The sequence below is a fragment of the Panthera tigris genome, chromosome B3, assembly GCF_018350195.1.
Source record: "Panthera tigris isolate Pti1 chromosome B3, P.tigris_Pti1_mat1.1, whole genome shotgun sequence".
Classification (NCBI taxonomy): domain Eukaryota; kingdom Metazoa; phylum Chordata; class Mammalia; order Carnivora; family Felidae; genus Panthera; species Panthera tigris.
In genome coordinates, this window is record NC_056665.1 from 114604883 (window position 1) to 114625999 (window position 21117).

The 21117-nt window shown below is 50.7% G+C and overlaps 1 protein-coding gene across 2 annotated transcripts in view; it reads left to right on the forward strand.

Moving 5' to 3' along the window:
* The window catches only part of PLEKHD1 (pleckstrin homology and coiled-coil domain containing D1), a 29549-nt gene extending 14805 nt beyond the window's left edge, over positions 1-14744 (forward strand). The window contains exons 7-13 of one of the 2 annotated variants that reach the window (XM_042989993.1): positions 8135-8229; positions 9681-9774; positions 12340-12518; positions 13040-13172; positions 13540-13684; positions 14009-14158; positions 14378-14744. In XM_042989993.1, the coding sequence (XP_042845927.1) occupies positions 8135-8229; positions 9681-9774; positions 12340-12518; positions 13040-13172; positions 13540-13684; positions 14009-14158; positions 14378-14547 (966 nt within the window). In that variant the 3' untranslated portion in view covers positions 14548-14744. The remainder of the gene's footprint in view (positions 1-8134; positions 8230-9680; positions 9775-12339; positions 12519-13039; positions 13173-13539; positions 13685-14008; positions 14159-14377) is intronic. The other variant, XM_042989992.1, reaches the window with a different exon arrangement.
* Positions 14745-21117: the final 6373 nt, after the last annotated feature.

Consider the following 21117-nt stretch of genomic DNA (forward strand, 5'->3'; position numbering starts at 1 on the left):
CGGTAAGTAGTGAGCTGCCGATCACCGGTGATCTTCACAGGAAGCTGGGATGGCCTCCGTAGAGGGACTTCTGCACCACGAGGGTGATTGGGTTGGATGAACTCAGGGGTTCCTTCTTCCTCTAAATGACACAACGTAAGTTCCAAAAAAGCCAAGCATTAGCCAGAGGCAGCCTGCACTGGGGAGCCACTGAAGTCCACTTCATCTGGAATCTCCGAGCGGCCTTGGGCCTTGCCTGTTTCTGAAGTGTCATCAGCACCCCTGAAAGGGCACAGTAAGGTAGGGGATAGCACGGCAGACTTGGGAGCCAGGCCGCCTATGTTTGTATTTGACCTTCAACGCTTCTAGCTGTGTGACCTTGGACAAGTTACCTAACCTCTCCGGACATCAATAGTCTTTCTTTTTTTTTAAGTTTATTTATTTATTTATTTTGAGAGAGACAGAACAAGAGCAGGGGCGGGGCAGAGAAAGAGGGAGAAAGAGAATCCCAAGCAGGCTCCACGCTGTCGGCACAGAACCCGACGCAGGGCTCGAACTCATGAACTGTGAGATCGTGACCTGAGCCAAAACCAAGAGTCGGCTGCTTAATCGACTGAGCCACCCAAGCACCCCTGAACATCAATATTCTTACATGAAAAGTGGAGACAATGGAACCCGTCTTATTAAGATGTGAAGATTAAGTGAGATGTTATATATAAAGCACTTGGCACATAGTATGTGCTCAGTGAGTATCTGTGTTTGTTAGCGTCACAATCATGTTATTACTCATTATGGGCCCATTCTACGTGTCAACTGCCTGAGGCCTGAAGCTGCAAAGTGCCTTTCCCATAGGAGAGCCTGATTCAGCCCACTTCTCTTCACCCAGTCGGCTTTTTCTTGTGCCCGTAGGGCTGGGCCCATCTGCCTGGGCTCAGTGCCTCCCTCTGTGACTTTTCTCTTGCGAACCACCTTTCCCAACCACCCTTCACTGGGCTCTGAGACAGGCCCTACTGTCAAGAAGCATCCTGTCCCTGCAGCACCCCGAATATCCCCAGGACCCAAGACCGTACCTGGCCCAGGATGAGTGCTTGACAAATGTTTGTGGAATGATTCACGGAGCGAACATTTTTGATTCTTGTCATTTCACATCACATCTTGATTTGAATCTAGTAGGACGATCTGGCCTCATTTTCCTTCTTCAGACTTTTACCAGATCTTCTTGCCCGTGTATTCTCCCAGCTGGACTTCAGACTCATTTCGTCATTTGACGACAACAGGAAAAACCAAACCCAAACAAACAAGAAACACACCCCCAAAGCCATGGAGGCTTTGCGTTAGGATTCCATGGATTTGAGGCTTGGCGTGGTGACAGCACTGAGCCTTCTCACAGCCGTGCCGTCTGGGCGTCTGTGCCTCCACGCTCTCATCTGGGTCCCGCATTAAAGTCTTGGCATTTTCTTCACACGGTTCTGCCATTTTGACAAGGGAGCCTTCTGGTGGCTTGTCAGCAACCTAAAGACAGGTAATTGAGGAAGCCAGGGGGTGGGATGGAGTGACAGACACAGCCACCGGCAGGGAGAGAGACAGACTTATCCATCAGAGAGGCTAAATCTGGGGCAGCGGTCAGCCGGAGGAAAATTTAGACACTCTATCTAGGTCTTTAGCCAGGAAATGAGGCCAGCGGAGACCCACCGCACGCAGGCCTCACTTAAAGCCGTAGCACGTTGAAGGAGCGAGGCCTGTCAGCTGTGAGCTCCCTGGTCTGGTGCTACAAGATCTGAGCGAGACTCACTCGGGCCCAGCCGATCCCCCGTGAAGGCTGCTGTGAGCGGGCGGAAAGGGAGAGGGCCGTGCCCAGGTCCGTATTCCCGCGTCAGCTGCGCGCTGCAGATCGGGAACAGAAATCACTGCTTCCCTGACTTGCTCATCCATATGATGGGTCTTCCTGTCCCCTGCATCTTTCCCATCTCCACTGCGAGGCTCAGAGGTTGTCTGGGTGTGCGTTGGGCCGCTTAGAAAGGCCTCGGGTACAACAGCCCAGTGATAAGATGAAGATTCTCTGATCTTTAAGAGGCAGTCTGGCCTAAAGAAAGACTCAGGGTCTGGATCCCGGAGACTCATATTGGAGTCTCAGCTCCATCACTGACTGTGTGGCCTTGGGTAAGTTAACCTCTCTGAGCCTCAGTTGCTCTATCTGTGATGCTCTGATAAGAGTTGATGGCTGTGGCTGCCTAGTTCCTGGGTCGCTGTGAGGCTCGATGAAATCAAAGGCAGCAGAGTGCTTTGTGGACGGGCAGGGCCCGTGCAGATGTGCACTGTGCGGTGATGCGGCCCCGACCTCCTCCATGTGGAAGGGAGGGCCTGGGACTCTGGAGGCATGAGCAGAGAGCACGGGGTGAGCCAGCCTGGGGTCATCTGCCCCGGGGCCAGAAGGCCATGCCCTTCCTTGAGCCCTTCCTCAAGTGTCCCTGGCTCCTTGTGACCTCATCTCTCATCCCTGGAGGAGGGCAGCCCGACTACCTTTCCTTCTCTCGCCGAACTCAGAGAGCTCAGCCTTGTATGTGGGTAGGCACCTAGGAAATCGAAATGCCCAGGGCCCATTAGGCAGGCATCTTGCCCCCCAGGCTGCTCCCGGTCAGAACATAGACCCTTGGTGTTGGGAAGAACCTGTCACTTCAAGGGGAGGCTCTTTGCTCACCTCCCTGATGGATGTTATCTTGCTTCTGTGATGGGCAACTCACGACCTCTGGCGGGATTCTTCACCTTGTTGCTCTGTGGCTCGAAGACTCTTCCTTTCCTTGAGCAGGAATCTGCCTTCTAGTGACTTCTTCCCAACCCCGTACTCCTGCAACTTAAGTCAGGCCCAGGAGTCAGAAGAACAAGCACTAGATGGTGGAAGAGGCTTTAGCTGCAGCGGGTCCTGGCTGACCTCAACCTATGACGGGGTTGCCGCAAGCTCTCGTACCGTCTTGGCCACAGGAACAGAAGGTTCTGGCCGCTTCAGGTTTTCAGGTCCGGCTATCATCAGTCTTCTAAGGCTCCACCTGGACATCAGTGTTAGCTAAGAGTCACACAGGGAAATCGAAAGGTAGAAAAGAAGTGAGCGACTGGAAAGAAGGTTCTCTTTCTTTGCCCTCATCCATGTGTAGCTTTTTTTATTATTGTTAATGGTAGAAATCATGCTCTTTGCAGAACACCTGGAAAACAAACTTTATTCTTAATCCCACAATTGACACAACTGCTGCCAACATTTTGGTGTTTTTCTTCAGTCTTTAGAGAAATATATATATATATTTCTCTATATATATTCTAATATATATATATATTTTTTTTATTTTTGTGTTTGCTTATTTTTGAGAGAGAGAGAGAGAGAGACAGAGACAGAGCACAAGCAGGGGAGGGGCAGAGGGAGAGAGAGACAGACAGACAGACAGACAGAATCCGAAGCAGGCTCCAGGCTCTGAGCTGTCAGCACAGAGCCCGATGCGGGGCTTGAACTCACAAACTGCAAGATCATGACCTGAGCCGAAGTCGGCCGCTTAACCAACTAAGCCACCCAGGCGCCCCTATATTTTAAACAAAATAGGATCACAGCAGATATTCCATTTTATGGCCTGCTTTTTCATTATACCTTCATTAACATTTGTACCTTCAGCAATTTTTCATGTCATTCAACATTCTTTGAAAACATCAGTTTTGATGACCATGTACTGATACATCCTACGTGATGTTTCATTTAACTCACCTTCTGTTTTTGGACATCTAGGCTGTTTTCTTTTCTTCTTATTATTATAATTTTATTTGTATAAGTTTATTTCTTTATTTTGAGAGAGAGAAAGCACAAGTGGGGGAGGTGCAGAGAGAGAAGGAGAGAGAGAGAATCCCAAGCAGACTCTGCATTGTCAGCATAGAGCCCGATGTGGGGCTCAAACCCACAAACCGTGATATCATGACCTCAGCTGAAGTCAGATACTTTACTGACTGAGCCAGCCAGGCAACCCTAGGCTGTCTTCACTATTATAAATTATGCCACAGTGAGCACCTCTGCACACATGAATCGTGGCCTACTATCTAATTGTTTAGGAGAGGTTCCTTCCTATGGGCAAAATCATGGAGTCTGGGCAAGAACTTTTAAGACTCCTGATGCATATTGACAAATTTCTTTCCAGAAATTTTGTACCAGTTTCCACTCTCAGCCGCTGTGCGTGGACATTTCCATCTCGCTCTACCCCACTGCCCATGTTTGAGTCCCTCCATCACCGACTAGCTACAGCGTGGGGAAGAGGGATGAAGACATGTGTAACTTTGAGCAAGTTCCTTGACCCTTGTGTACCTCTGCTTGTCTCATCTATAAAATGAGGACAAAAATATTATTCACTTTCAGAGCTGTTGTAAGGATTACACGAATTAATACATGTAAAGTACTTAGAACAGGAAACTCACAGCGAGTGCTATCATTGTCATTATCATCATATACCAAATCTGTTTCAGAATTCTCTTTTCCATTCCTTTGAATTGCTGTCTATTCTTGAATGGATACTACACAGCTTCAATTTATAATACTATCCATCGTTTATTAAGCACTTACTATGCGGCAGACAGTTTGCGTGGATTAGCCCAGATTATCCTCCCATGAACCCTACAAGGTGGTATTGCCCATCCCAGAGAGTACCCCCCCATACCCCTCCTTCTTCCTGCATTGGATCCAAAGGCCATCTAGACCACACCCCCAGTTTCATTTACTATGTATGTGCAAATGTCTCCCCCTTGACAGGTGCAGTCCCTTCTCTCTGCTGAGCTCCAGCCCCTTCTATCCAACCGTTGGCTTCACATCTCCAGCCAATGTCTCAAAGGTACTGCAAACTTAACACGTCCAAGGCCACTTACGATCTTCCCCAGAAGAGCTGATGGTCTAGCGCTCCCTATCTCAGGGAATTCACCTCCTCCCATTGTTTGTGCAGATTGGAAACCTGAGAGTTGTGCCTCATCCTGTCCTCCCCATCTCACCCTTTCCCACTCCACCCCCAAGTTCTGCTAGCTACCCCCAAATCTCTAGAAGCTGTCTGGCCACTTCTCTCCATCTCACCGCCTCGCTCAAGTTCACAGTACTATTAGGTCTTGCTGAACTAATGCAGTGGCTTCCCCCCACCCCCTGCCGGATTCCCTGTATCCCTCCTGGCCCCTTTTCATCCTTTTTCTCCTCACTGCAGCTGGAGTCATGGTGTTTTTTTTTTTTTAATTTTTTTTTTTCAACGTTTTTTAATTTATTTTTGGGACAGAGAGAGACATAGCATGAACGGGGGAGGGGCAGAGAGAGAGGGAGACACAGAATCGGAAACAGGCTCCAGGCTCCGAGCCATCAGCCCAGAGCCTGACGCGGGGCTCGAACTCACAGACCGTGAAATCGTGACCTGGCTGAAGTCGGACGCTTAACCGACTGCGCCACCCAGGCGCCCCTGGAGTCATGGTTTAAAATGGAAATCGGATTGCGTTGCCCGTCTTCATCCCCTACTTTCTGCTCAAAACCTTCATTGTTTGTTCTGGCTCAGGAAAACCACAAAATCCGCAGCATAGCCCAAGGCGCTGTGTGGTCAAGCTTCCCTCCTGCTGTTCACCCTCACTGTGGGCCCAGCGGTGTGGAAATATCTTGGTTCTTTCAGGTTCTGCAGGTTTCTGAAGGGCCTTTGCACATACTGATCCTTGTTCCTGGAATGCTGTTTCCTCTTCCCGCTATTTATGCACCTTCACATGTTGGCTCAAAAATCTGCTCCCCACCCCACCCCCCAATCGTTCCCTACTTCTTGTCCAAGACAGCTTTACAAAGAACCGTGTTCCCATCCTGCACTTCACATACTTTGGTTTGTAATGATACTCTTGTGTGTGATTATTTTATTAGTTTTTGATTCTTGCACTGAGCTGTAAGCTCCATGAGAACTGAGACGTGCCTGGGTTTGCTCATTCTCACATCCTCAATGCAGAGCCTGGCAGGTCCTTGGTGCCTATTAAACACTCAATAACTATGTGTGGCATGTGTGAATGAATGAGACTATTTTTTAAAAATCCCATTGGGGTTTTTATTGGGATCACATGAGCCTGTAAATTAATTGGGAAGAACCTCCACTGTATTTAGTCTTCCAATCATTCAGGAGCCTGCATTCTTTTCAAAAGCATAATTGCTTTTATTGGGAACTTAGAAATAATGCAGTGAAGCATGGCGAACAGGGATTATTTGGCTCAGAGGAGAGGAGACTTGGGGACAGAAAACTGTCCCCAACACATGAAGGGAAAAAGGATCAGTCTTGTTCTGTGGCTCCAAGGGCAGAAGGTCAGCCCACTGACGGAGGTTATAAGGAGGCAGATTTGGGCTCAGATGGAACAGGTGGATGAAACGGGCCACCCCCTCCCCTAGGTGGACCTGGGACACTCAGGCTTCGCCTGTCCTTGGCTTTGCCAGTCGTCTGTTTTGCTAAGAGCTGTTCACTGGCTCTTACTTTGCTGGCTAGGGGTATTCAGTCTTCGTGGCTGAGGAGAAGAGCTTAAGGGGACACTATGACCAAGGACAGCAAGTTCCAGGCAGCAAGGCAGCTGCCAAAGGGAGAGTCTGTGCAAAGGACGGAGGTGGCTACGGGGGTTTTGAACGGAAGTTTTGCTCCATAAATGAGATTCAGCCCTCTCATCTGAGCCCCACAAAACTTTCGGCAAAATCTGCGGTCCTTCATCCATGTTTTTGTCTTTGTTGCTTTCAGGGAGGGCTCATCTGAGGTCGGACCCGGAAGGAAGAGTTTTGATCAGGTTGTTCTGGAATGAAATGGGCTGTCTTAAGAGGGGGTGAATTCCCCGTCATGACAGCCATTCAGGCAGAGCCCAGGCCATCTCTTGGCAGGAAAACTGATCCCAGGATTCAAGTGTCTGATGAAGACTGAAGTGCTTTCAGGCCCCTTTGACCATAGACGGCTCTGATTCATGGATGTCTGTTCTCTTACTGCCACACAGCATATGTGTTGCCCAGACACATGCAGTTATTGACTTAGGTGGGAAAAGCATTTCATCACACATACCTGGGCCGGACATGGGGAGGAAGGAGAGGAAAAGCCAATTGATTGTTTTGTCGTGTTATTTTTAGGAGCGTCCGTTTCGCTGTCTGGTTCTTGGAGGCATAGCAAGGGCCTGCCGGCACCTGAGGTGCTGGGAATAATATCCTCCCACAGTGTGTAATGTGGAGGAGCAAAGCGGGTGTCACAAAAATGCTGCCAGCTAAGCTTCGCCTGAAGGGTGCCCTGCAACCCCAGCTGCCATTGCAGCCCAGGAAAACCGGACCCTCGGAGGGCACATACCTGTGCTTACCAGCCCTCCTGACAAAACTAGTCTGGCCCTGGGGCCCCGCCCTGGGCTTTCTGGCTCTCCTGTTCCCTTAGGGCTGAGTATAAGGGAAGCTGCAGGCACCTAGGCTGGCTGCTTCCTAGAGCCTTGAGAATAAAATTTTCTGATTGTTTGGGTCGGGACTGGCTTTTCTTTGCCACCTTTGACAGATGTCACTCTAGGGATCTTTTTGTTTTTTAATTTTTATTTAACGTTTATTTTTGAGACAGAGAGAGACAGAGCATGAACGGGGGAGGGTCAGAGAGAGAGGAAGACACAGAATCTGAAACAGGCTCTAGGCTCCGAGCTGTCAGCACAAAGCCTGATGCGGGGCTTGAACTCACGGACCGTGAGATCATGACCCGGGCCGAAGTCAGACGCTTGCTTAACCGACTGAGCCACCCAGGCGCCCCATAGGACTCTTTAATGGAAATACACACCCACCACGTTTTCCTCCAGGGCTTGAGAGCCAGCCAGCCTACCTGAGGGGGTTAGTGACTGGAGTTGCCCAGCAGAGTAGACACCTAGAATTATCATCACCTCCAGGCACACGCCACGGTGTTGAGCATGCTCAGTGTGTTTGAGAAGGCCACACCCATCGCAGACTGGGGATTTGTTGAGACTGTGTATCGACTAGTGGGACCAGGGCTCCTTAGGACTTAACTCCAAGTCTGTGACAGCCTATGGCCCAGACTGTACCACATCACATAGGGGCCCCTGGACTAGAGGGACGCTTCCTGACCTCAGGAGCCCTTTGCTGCCCATGACTCTTCTCTTCCCCTCTGGTTCTCTTCAGGAGCTTGAGCGCCTGAACCAGGTGCTGGAGGCCGAGAAGCAGCAGTTCGAGGAGGTGGTGCAGGAGCTGAAAATGGAGCAGGAGCAGATCAAAAGGTGGTGGGGGCGGGAGGAAGGTGCGCCTGGGGCAGGGCATTAGGACCCGCATTTCCCATCGGGCCTGGAGAGGTCTCGCCCAGGAGAGTCTCGTTACTTGATGACTTGGTTTGGGTCTATCTTCCCAGTGCTCCAGGCCTCGGGGCAGCCCAGAAGGAGCTGTAGACCCCACACGAACTGGAGAACTGGAGGTGAGGCACCAGCAGGTGCCGACAGGCGTCCCCCGCAAGCAACAAGCCCCTCTTGCCTCTGTCAAGCCTTCCTTACCCAGAGGCAGAGGGGAACAAGCCGGCCTGGAGGTGCTGTTAGCCAAGACCCCCCAGCATCGCCTGCACAGTCCCGTCACGTTCTGGCTAACGATGTCCCTCGGGATCTTTAGTCCTGTGTATGCTTTGCAAACCAGTTGCACATTATAATCATACACCAGGATTAGAATCTCTGGAAAGTAGGGCCCAGAGATCTATATTTTACAAAAGCTCTTTGGGTCATTCTGATTCAGCCGATCCAGGAATTTGGAGACCAGTGCTCTGGGTGCTGTTGATGGCGGTGGTTGTCCTCGTCGTCGGCATCCTCCTCCTCATCACTACTGATAATCAGTGTTAGCCCACAAAGGTTTTTCTTGCAGCAGCCTTATAAAAGGAAGTCAATTAGACAAGCACTTTGGGGAGGGAGAAATACTGAGGATCTTACCAAGTAAATAGCCAAGCACCTGCTTATCTCCAGAATTGTGCCAGATACTGGAATAGAGGATAAGTCCCCTTATCTTACCATGCAGGATCTTACACTCTTGTTGGGAAAATCAGACTAACACCCAGGAAACATCCACACGATAATATATAGTCAGGTACTAGGGACCACAGTGCAGACTCCCTGTGTCCTAGGAATTAAGGTATACATGTGATCCTTGTGGGCATGAAGAGGGGTTCAATTGAGCGGGGCCTTGAAGGATGGGTAGGATTAGGAAACTGGGCAGGAGAAAAGGGAAAGGCATTTCAAGCAGGAGGAAGGGAAACCAGGGGTAAAGGCGTGAGGTGGCCCAGGCTGGTTAAGAAAGCAGCAAAGGGGTTGTCACCCCAGAGAAGGGCCTCAGCCATGACCCATGTGAGAGGAGTAGGGATACTGGCAGGGTCTGTCCAGGGAAGAAAGGAGGTGGGGCCAGGCCCCCTCCCTTTGTTTCTCCACTGCTTCCCTCTGCCTGTGGGGTCCTGGGTTTATCCCACCTGACAGATGCATGTGTCCCTGGAGCAAGTGACGTCAACCCCACTTGGCCGGGATCTCCTCCTTTCAGCCCCAGGTTCCTACAGCTGCTGTCAGGACCCCGCCATGCAGAGAGGGGCTGGCCTTCCAAGGCCCCCTGTGAGCCATGTCGGGAGGTGAAGCAGAAGCATTTCTGTGTGCAGAGGGGATTGGGAGGGGTGGGCCCTGCCATACCCAGCCTTCTGTCCCTGCAGGGAGCTAGAACTGACCGCAAGATGCCTCAAGGGTGTGGAGCAAGAGAAGAAGGAGCTGAGGCACCTTACAGAGTCCTTGCAGCAGACGCTGGAGGTGAGGGGCCACTGGTGGGCTGGTGGGCCTGGAGGCAGGCTGCTTGGTTGGACCACGTGATACTGTTTTTCCCCCAGAGGGTTCTCCACAAGGGGAACGGGGCCCGATGGAGTGATGATCTAAAAGGTCTCTTCTCTGTGGACCAGAGAGCACGGGAGGCCTAAAGCAGGACCCATGGAAGCAAACTCAAGTTTTGCCTTGCTGTGACTGTGCCCTTGGGAAATCCATCTTCTTCAGAGTTTATATCTTTATACCACATGGAGGGTTGATTAGGGTGGGCGGCGGGACCACCCACCTCTTCCTTCTTGTGGCTCATTCACTTAGCTGCTACTGGGTGAAATTGAGCATGAAGGGAAATTAACTGTATGTCACCTGCCTCTGATACCACAGAAACTGTGAGGGGGAGAGAGGCAGTGGCATGTGTCAAGGACAAAGTACAGACTGTTCCCAGCCCCTCTTTCCCGGCTCCTCCTGAGTTGCCCCTCTGCACCTTGCACAAAGACACCCTGACCCCTACTCCAAACCACTGAGCTCGTCTGTCCTGATGAGGCCAACCCCTTTCAGACTCAACATTTTTGCCCATGCTATTCCTTCTTTTTTTTTAATTTTTTTTTAACATTTATTTATTTTTGAGAGACAGAGCATGAGCAGGGGAGGGGCAGAGAGAGAGGGAGACACAGAATCCGAAGCAGGCTCCAAGCTGTCAGCACAGAGCCCGATGCAGGGCTCGAACCCACGAACCGCGAGTTCATGACCAGAGCCGAAGTTGGACACTTAACCGACTGAGCCACCCAGGCGCCCCGCCATGCTATTCCTTCTACACAGAATGTTCTTTCACCTCTTCTCTGCCTGGAGAACTCATCCATCCTACTAAGACTCAACTCCAACAGAACTGTAGCCAAGCTTCCCTGACTCTTCTAGGCAAGGTTTTGCTGTGAGCTCCAGGCTCCGGCAGCACTTTGCACGTCTTGTTATGGGACACTAGGTTGTGTCTTCTAAGCGGTGAACTTTGCTAGACTGTGTCTTAAAGTGTCTCCCAGCCCAGCACCTAGCGGCAGCCTGGCACAGCGCTAATGTTTACTCTGAATTCATGAATTGCCTTGAGGGCTGCAAGGGTTTCTATTCTCTCTCCACTGACTAGAGGCTTAGTCTGTGGTGCCTTTATTTGTTTTTCTTTTCAGTTCACATCATGAGAGATGGTTCTCATGGAGAGTTTCAACTCTAGAATTTCTGGGTAGTGCAAGACCCCAGCCTGATAAATGACGAGGACATCTAAATCTGTTCTAGGGCTGGCTCCTTTTGAGTGTTTTTCATATGAGCCCAACACATGCCCTCACTCAGCCCTTGGGGAATAAAGACCCCAGAAGGTCACGGTGCCCTTGGATGCCGGTTTCAGTAGGTGCCACTTCCACTGGAAGCTGCATTGAGCTCCTCCCTGAGTCCCTCTGTGGAGGAGTAACCTTGCCTCTTTGTGAGGAAGGAGATCTTGGTTTTGGCCTTTTACCTCCATGGAAGAAGGAAGATATTTGGGGTGTCTTTTTTTTTTTTTTTTTTGGTGGATATTTTATTTCTATTTTTTTATTTTAACTTATTTTTTTTTTAATTTACATCCAAATTAGTTAGCATATGGTGCAACAATGATTTCAGGAGTAGATTCCTTACTGTCCCTTACCCATTTAGCCCATCCCCCCCCACAACCCCTCCCGTAACCCTCAGTTTGTTCTCCATGTTTATGAGTCTCTTCTGTGTTGTCCCCCTCCCTGTTTTTATATTATTTTTGTTTCCCTTCCCTTATGTTCATCTGTTTTGTCTCTTAAATTCCTCATATGAGTGAAGTTATATCATTTTTATCTTTCTCTGACAAATTCCACTTAGCATAATACCCTGCAGTTCCATCCACGTAGTTGCAAATGGCAAGATTTCATTCTTTTTGATTGCCGATAATACTCCATTGTATAGATATACCACATCTTCTTTATCCATTCATCCATCCATGGACATGTGGGCTCTTTCCATACTTTGGCTATTGTTGATAGTGCTGCTATAAACATGGGGGTGCATGTATCTCTTCGAAACAGCACCCCTGTATCCCTTGGATAAATGCCTAGTAGTACAATTGCTGGGTCATAGGGTAGTTCTATTTTTAGTTTTTTGAGGACCCTCCATACTGTTTTCCAGAGTTGTTGCACCTGCTTGCATTCCACGGGTGTCTCTCTCTTTTTTTTTAATGTTTATTTCTGAGACAGAGAAAGACAGAGCATGAGTGGGGGAGGGGCAGAGAGAGGGAGACACAGAATCCAAAGCAGGCTCCAGGCTCTGAGCTGTCAGCACAGAGCCCGACGCGGGGCTCAAACTCACAGACCGCGAGATCATGACCTGAGCTGAAGCTGGATGCTCAACTGACTAAGCCACCCAGGTGCCCCCCCCCAACCCCCAACGGTGTCTCTTATAGAAGATTGAGTGATAAGGACATCCCTCCCTGAAACTGAAAGGCAGGTGAGGGCAGCCATGTTGGAAAACCTAAACTAGGTTATTTCCCTTCTTCCCTCCCCCCATCCATGCCAGGAACTCTCCATAGAGAAGAAGAAAACCCTGGCTATGCTGGAGGAGAATGAGAACCAGCTGCAGACACTGGCCAATCAGAGTGAGCAGCCCCCTCCCAATGGGGGTCTCCATAGCAACCTGAGGCAGATAGAAGAAAAGATGCAGCAGCTTTTGGAGGAGAAGCTCCTGGCTGAGAAGCGGTAAGGGGGCCTTCAACCCCTGAGTCCCGTTTTGATAACATCCCTTGAACTGCACATCCAGACTCTTGGGTTCTAGCTGGCTTTGACCAGATAGGTCACTTAGTTCCTTTTGCCTAGGACTCAGTTTCCCCACCAGGCAAATGGGAAGAAAACTTTCACTACCTAGAGCCGACCTGATCATGGTCTCTTGGACTGGTATGAACCATACAGACAGACATTAGGTCGGTCTAACAATGCTTTGTGGCAGGCGGGGCAGGTCCTCCAAGCCCCTTTGCACAAATGAGGAAACTGAGCCTCCGAGGATTTGTAGGACTTTCTTGAGGTCACAGAACTAGCAAGACCTGGACCCAAGACTCCAGTCTTCAGGCGGGGGCTCTCCTCGCTTAACCACACCACCCCTCGCATCCCCAGAAAGTTCTGGGTCTCGGGGTTTCTCCAGCCGGGTCTCTAGGAGGGGCTGCCCTCCCACTGGAAAGGCCCGTTGGCGAGTGAGCACTGAGCACCACTTCTGCCCCGGGCAGGATGAAGGAGAACGAAGAGCGCTCTCGGGCCCTGGAGGAGGAGCGCGAGTTCTATTCGAGCCAGTCCCAGGCGCTGCAGAACTCGCTGCAGGAGCTGACGGCAGAGAAGCAGCAGGCAGAGCGGGAGCTCAAGGTTGGCCTGGGCCTGCTGGGAGCAGCCTGTGCGGGTGGACCTTCCCACACATCCCTTACCGGGCAGCTACCTGAATGATCTGTGCCAGCCTGACCCGCCAGGGGCAGGCGATGGAGCCACCATTTGGGGAAGCAGTGAGCCTGCTGCTTGGGTGGGGGGCATCATTGGTACACACCTGCCGGGTGCAGGGACTGAGTCCAGGCCACCTGGTCATGGGCGCAAGACACGGGGCAGGATGTGCTTAACTTCCATCCGAGTCCGCAGGCCAGAAAGCCCGCTTGAGCCAGGGGTGATCAGGGAAGGCTTCCAGGGAGACGGCAGCTGCCCCCCAGGACCCCACTTCTCTCTCTCTTCTCTCCCCCCTCAGGCTGAGGTGAAGGTCCGCATGGACCTGGAGAGGCGTCTGCGGGAGGCAGAGGGGGCCTTGCGGAGTCTGGAACAAGGGCTTAACTCCAAGGTGCGGAACAAGGAGAAGGAGGAGAGGATGCGGGCTGACGTGAGCCATCTGAAAAGTAAGCCCCGGCCCCGGGTGCCCGCCCCCAGCCCTAGGGCTCGTCCCCTGCGGGAGTGCAGGCCCCGGGGAGCCCGGAACGGGGTCTGGTGTGCATTAGGTGACCCATAGATAGGGTTGGAGTTACTTGCCCAGACCCCCGCCGCCGGCACGTCCCCGGCGCTCGGCTCCCTCTGGGCTGTAGCCTCCGGTGGGGGCGTGGCTCGAAGTCCCGCCCCTTTGGCAGGGGCTGTGCCGGGTGGGCGTATTTCCCACGGGGGCGGGGTCGGGGTCGGGGCGGGGCCGCGCGGCGGGCGGGAAGGACGCAGCCAGACTGCGCGCACAGGGTTCTTCGAGGAGTGCATCCGGAACGCGGAGCTGGAGGCCAAGATGCCGGTCATCATGAAGAACTCCGTCTACATCCACAAGGCGGCCACTCGCCGCATCAAGAGCTGCCGCTTCCACCGGCGCCGGTCCAGCACGTCCTGGAATGACAGTGAGTGTGGCCGTCCGCGTGCCCTCCCGGGGTGGGGGTGGTCAGAGGCCGAGGGTGACAAGGCAGGAAGGTGGGCACTGGGAAGGGCTGGTCCAGCTCAGAGGCCGGCAGTGCGGCCTGGAACTGGCTGCAGCAGCCCGCCGGACGGGGGCCTGGGGCGCGAGGGAGGCGGGCTGGGGTTGGGGCCTGGGCCCAGCCTCACGGCCACCGTCTCCCCAGTGAAGCCGTCCCAGTCTTTCATGACCTCCCAGCTGGATGCCAACAACATGGAGGAACTAAAGGAGGTGGCCAAGAGGCTCAGCCGGGACCAGCGCTTCCGAGAATCCATCTATCACATCATGGCAAACCAGCCAGGAGCGCCCTCGGTGGTTCCCCGGGGTGGAAAGTGATGGGCGCTCCACCCCTGCCTCCCAGGTCTTTTCTCAGTGGATAGGGGCGGGAGGAGGTGGCAGGGGGAGGTCGGACTCTACCTGGCACCTCTCTGCTCCCCTCTGCGCTCCCACCTGGGGGCCGGCCTCACCTTCATAGGACAGGGATGGCACCTCCCTCACCCCCACCCGGAAACCTACTCTTGGGTTTACGTCAGGCCCAATCAGGCCCAAATTGGGTGCTGCCTGCTTGTCACCTGGTGCTTATCTGGTGAGGCGAGGCGGGGCCTGGCCTGGCTGCACGTGGAGACATTTTGGTTGGGGACTGGGGTGGGCAGGGCCCATAGCTGTCACTTGTGCCCACTCCAACTCCCTGTGATGCTGCCTCCCTGTCTTTGTGTATAAAGGACTCCCCTCCCCACCTTGATACCTGCTTCCCCCTGAGGTTCCTAACCCTTTCTTTGCTTCTGAGACCCATAGACATCCCTCAGCCAAGGCCCCTTACTTTTACCACATCGTGGGGCAGGGAAGAGAGGGACCTAACACAGTGACGTTTGGGTTTGTGCATACTACATTTGCCACGGTGTCTCCTCTCCTGAGGTTGGGCCCTGGCTGACGGGCTACCCACTCACTCCCATATCCCTCCTGCATGTGTGCCTAGGGCCCTGGCTGGGATCTTGCAGCCAGCAGCCATTTTGAGGGCTCTCTCGGAGGACAAGGAGTAAGCTCAGGGTGTGGGACAGGGTGGCCCTGGCTACTGCATTGTCCGCTCCTGGTTGGGTAGGAAGACAGCTGCCTCGGGCTGTGGTGGCCCTTGGTCCGTGGGATCACACGTGTCTCCCTCTGAGCCGCCCCCGCTTTAGCCACCTTGCTGCCTCCTCTCCCTGCAGAGGCTTCATCCAGTGAAGCAATGTGACCCTGGAAGATGGGGGCCTGGCCCTGCAATAATGCCAGTAGCCATTGGTTGGCCCTGTGTCATCTAGGGTGAAGCTGAAACACACTGTGGGTCGTCTGTGGGGTGTGTCCCTCACCCATAGTCTGCTCTGCTCTTCTCCTCCTAGCCACATCCTCCAAAGCTGCCTAAATCCATTCGTCCCTCCAGAAAAGGAGGTCTGCCTGGGATCAGGGTGCTCATAGATGCTGGTGGTATTAAAGGCATTGATTCTCTGCTGCTTGGCAAACAGAGCGAGGTGCCCAGTCTGGAGTGGTGCACAGATGGCTGCAGGGCAAACTCCGGCAGAGGTGCTGGCCTCCCCCTCAAAATACATGCGTGTCTACTGGCCATCTAGCCCAGGCCGGCCCGGGGTGCCCTGCTCGGTGCTCAAGGCTGCCTGGTGAAGCTAAGGGAGACCCAACTCAAGTCCTGGGTGGACTGTGATGGCTTCAGCCAGTCTGTGGAATCTGGGTGGAGACAGGGACAGAGGCACTTAGAAACAATGCATCTGAAAAAGATGAGTTTAAAAATAAAAAAAAAAAAACAACTTTAAACACGTAGGAACCTGCATAAACTTGGAACTCATTTATCTGACATGTATATAGGGTGGACTTTGAAATGAGGAAGATGTATAAAATCCAGATTACCATTTTATTTTTTGTTTGTAAAGGAATTAGTTTAATAATGGTTTGCTCTTGGAGAAAGACCTTTTGGAAATTTTCAAATGCATTTTTGCTCCCAGGCAGGCTATTAACCAGGAAGGCAAGTGCTGTTCCACGCACATTTACCTATCCCTAGTTTCTTTCCTACCATCTCACCCTGTACTTTCCATGCCTTGGGCAAGTCTGGGTTATTGTCAACAAACTGATCAGTCCATAAGTATTTATTTGTACCTAACACTGTAAATAGAAAAAGAGAAACATCTCTGTATGAAAATATATCACAGTGGGAATTACTTATTGGAAATGTATTGATCTGATTTTTTTTTTTTTTTTTTTTTTTTAATAAAACTCTTATTCCTTGGCCAATTAAATGTGTTTCCTGCAGGAGGGCTTGTAGTCTGGTCATTGCTAGAGAGATGTTGCCCCCTGCAGGCCAAACGTGGAATTGTGCAATTCCCTGCGTGTAGTCTTAATAAGCAAGCACGTTTCCCCTACATAGAGGGAAATACTCCCCACTGCTGCACCTCCTGGAAGTGGCTTCTTAATTAACTGAAAAATCTGTCTTCCCACCCCGAGGTCCTGGCTGTTCCCATGTAACGAGGACTATCAGCTGGATTTGGTTCTGATTTGAGCACTGACCAAAGGGAGTAAACCACATGGATGGGAATGACTTCAGGGAGACAAAGCACACCTAGTTTTATGACTTGCTGGTATCAGTACCCCCACTGGAAATTGACATCATGCCTCCTCTGAAGAGGAGAGGTTAATGTTTTGTTTTGTAATCATGTAAGAGAGAGCAAGAAATGGTAATGACAAGATTCTCCTCCTATTTGGTATATTTCCTCACTGGGGATGGTTATTTGTCATCATGCCCAGGAGTGTCCTGGTTTGTATTGTTTCCCAGCATAATTATTAATGACTCCCCTTTCTGTTGTCCCTGATGTCCCAGTTTGTGTGATAGTTCTGTGGTCATCCTGGTTGTAATGCTGTTCCCCAACAGTATGTTAATGGACGGGGTAAGAGATCTGTTAAATACTCAGGTCCTGACCCACTGCCCAGCTCCCAGCTCCCAGCTCCCAGCTCCTGAGAAGGATCTACTGCCTGTATTTGTCTCTGGAGAGATGTAACTGTTGCCTCCTCCCCCCCCCCCCCCCCCACCATCCTATTCCACCCACCTCACCATGACCTGGGCAGCTTGTGGGTGATCCAGGTACCATCTGAGTAAAATTTGGAGCACACAGTAAATGATGATGGTGGAACTGACTTGCTCAAGTCTCAGGGAGCCAGCCTGTGTCAGATTTGGTCTAACTGGAAGATAGTCATTAAACCCACCAGACAAAGGGGGCTGCTCTGGAGCCCTCAGATAAAGGCCAGCATCCCTGGGGGATCTTCTGCTTCTGTGGTGAGCCAGGATGGGGCTGCTCAGACCCCCAGGCTGCTGCAAAGGGCTCCCCAAATTCAGAAACCTTATGGCTTTGACTCTTGGTGGGGAAGCTACTGACTTCTTTTACTTCCCTCACCCCTGGAGAGCAAGGAGCAGGGGGTGTTCTGTCTTTGCTTCTGGGTGAGACTCTGTGATCAGGTGGAGAAGGTGAGTCAAGACAGGTTGCTCAAAGGCAAGAGGCCCGAGGCGCCTGGGTGACTCAATCAGTTAAGTATCTGACTTCGCCTAGGGTCATGATCGCAGGGTATGTGAGGAGGGCGTTGGGCTCTGTGCTGACAGCTCAGAGCCTGCTTCGGATTCTGGGTCTCCCTCTCTCTCTGCCCGTCCCCTGCTCGCACTCTGTCTTAATGTTAAATAAACATCAAAAACTTATTTTATGTTAAATAAACATTAAAAAAAAATTAAAAGGCAGGAGGCTCCACCTCAGGTTCCAGGAGAATGCAGAGCCACACAGAGCCAGCTGATAGCGCATTTGGGGGCTCATTCTCTGCGCTCTGTCTTACTTTCCCGAAAGGAGGATCTAATCCTTGCCTCTAGGCTGAGGGTCCTGCTATGAACAGACTCAACCTGTCCTGTTATCCTGGCAAGAACTGTGGCTGATGGGCCTTGGAATGTCACTGACCACAGGAGAAACTTTCCTCTAGGGACTTGTCCCACAGGCTGCTTGCTGTGGGGGGTTGGGGATGGGGGTCTCCAATGGTGAAAGGTCAGGTCTCAGCTCTGTAGCTTTGAATAAGTCACTATTTAAAACGTTTTTAATATGTATATATTTTTATTAGGTAGGAGAGAAATCTCACGAGGCTGCTCAGAGCCCTCGCAGTTCTCAAGCTCTACGAACTGGGAACTTGCAGCCTCAGAATCAACAGAAATATGGCTGCTGCCGCCACCAGCACTGATCACAAAAACACAGTTCGCAGGAAGGAAGGATGTTCTGGCTCATGTTGCACTTGATGCAGTGCCATTGTCAGAAGCTTTTAGTGTTGAGATGAGAACAGGAAAGACAGCTAATTTATCATCCCAAAGAAAAGGCAATTGTGACTAATTAGTCGCTGGGAAGGCCACCCTGGGAAAGGAAAGATGTCTATTCTCATGCTTATCCTGGTGTCTGAGACCATCTGTCAGCATCACTTCTTTCCATCTTCATTCAACAAATACTTGTTGTGGTTCCGTTGTGTGAAGTCAAGCACTTACCTTGTGCGCTTATTATCTCTGTTACTTACTGTTATTTTTTTCATTGTGGTAAAATGTACATAACATAAAAGTTACTATTTTCACCATTTTTTAAAAAAAAGTTTATTTATTTTGAGAGAGAGAGAGAAAGCATGCTGAAGGGGCAGAGAAAGAGGGAGAGAGAGAGAATCCCAGGCAGGCTCTGCACTGTCAGCAAGGAGCCTGATGCGGGGCTTGAACTCACGAACCAGGAGATCATGACCTGAGCTGAAATCAAGAGTCGGTCACTCAACCAACTGAGCCACCCAGGCGCCGCCCCCCCATTTTGACCATCTTTAAGTGTAGAGTTCATAAGTGTTAAGTGTATTCGCATAGCTGTGCACCCAATCTGCAGAACTTTTCATCTTGCAAAGCTGAAACTCTGTGCCTTAAACAACTCCCTGTTTGCTCCTCCCCCCAGCCCCTGCGACCACCATTCTACTTTGTCTCTATGAATTTGACTACTTTAGATACCTCATAAAAGTGGAATCATACAGTATTTATCGATTTGTGACCATCTTATCTCACTTAGCATAACTGTCCTCCAGATTCATTCACAGTGTAACATATATCAGATGTCATTCCTTTTTAAGGCTGCATTATATCCTAAGACTCACTTTTAAAAAGAAAAAAAATGGATTGAAATCTTACTTTTCTGAGAAACTGTTGGCCAACGATGAGGGCCCTGACTGTCATAAAGGATAAGAGAGTCGCAGCTGAGGGGAGGTTGAGTCCCTGTGCTTCCCTTTTTTTTTTCCAGGTTGTTCCTCAGAATGGCCTGGTAGGACAAGACGCTTTGGAATTCACTTCCCCTGTCTTCCCAGCAGGTGGCAGCATGCTCTGTGCTGGGCCTGCAAAATCTGGTGGGAAAGTGAGCTAAGCCTCCCTGAGAAGGGGGAGGGCATTACTGGTGATGAATCTCCTGGTTGTTCTCCCCTTTAAGATAGGAAACAAAAGTCTCCGCTTGAGCCGTCATTTATTAAACCTGTAATACATCACGTGCTTTCACACTGATTTCTCCTTTTTGTCCTCACAACATCCCTCTCCTTGCAACCCACAGAGGTTAAGGGAGTTTTGCCCAAGGTCACACAGCTTCTAAGTGGAAGTTTAGGCATTTGAGTTCATGGCCAGTATTCTTTCTAGCATATATGGAGATGTAAAATATTAAAGGTAAATATGTAAATAATCACATGTAACTTATTTTTAGTGGGTTTCTTTCTTTCTTCCTTCTTTTCCCCCTCCCTCCTTCCTTCCATTTCTTTCTCTCTTCTTTTTTTTTAATTTTTTTTTTTAGTCTATTTATTTATTTTGAGAGAGTGAGCGGGGCAGGGGAAGATAGAGGGAGAGAGAGAGACCCAAGCAGGCTCTCCACTGTCAGTGAGGACCCCGATGTGAGGCTTGAACCCATGAATCATGAGATCATGACCTGAACCAAAACCAAGAGTCGAATGTTTAACTGACTGAGCCACCCAGGTGCCCCTCTTCCTTCTTTTCTTCAGCAAATATATTGAGCTCCTCTCTGTTCTAGACCCCAGAGTCTGCACTCAGATCTTTTCTTTTATAGGTTCTTAAGGGATTGACTCAGCTGCTTGGTAATGGACAGTTTCCCGAGGATTTTTCCATTCTGAAGGGCTGGCTAGTCAAAGATAGCAGGGCCTGAGGGTTGGAGCTTCTCATCCTAAGAACTTTGAAAAGTAACCAGGCCTTTGCTTGCCGCCTCCAACCGCTTCTAGGCCGGCAGTCTCTTGCCCTTCATTCTCCTTTGCCCTCCCCCACGCTCCCCAGTACAGTGTCCTCTGGAACAGAAGCATCCTCCCTGGGATGCAGAGGCAGCCAATGGGAAGCCCCTGGGCTGGGATTCTAGAGGCCAGGATGATGCTATAGAAACAGTGATTCATCCTAATAGAGGGGCAAGCTTTGTACAATGAGGCGTGGAATTAGATGCTCTCAAAACCCTTCTGTAATTCTGGGGATCACACTTCTCTGTGGGGGATTGCGTTAGGCGTGGACATGTGACCCAGGGTGGCTGATGAGATGAGAAATTTGCTGGAGGACTTCTGATACAGGCTTTTCTACCTTTAGAGTCATAGAGAAGATGTAATCCTTTTTTGTCCACTGGACATTTGATGTCTAGATATGAAATTGAGAAATAAGGCAGCCAATTTGTGACCATGATGGCAGCTGTGCCTCTAGAAACATGGCAGGGAGACTTGGTCCTTACTGAGTCGTCACTGAGTTAACCAATGCTAGATCTGTCCTATTTCAGGACTCCTTATTATGTGTTCTAATTTATTTTATGTTACATTATTATTTAGGACTTTTTTTTTTTAATTTGAGAGAGA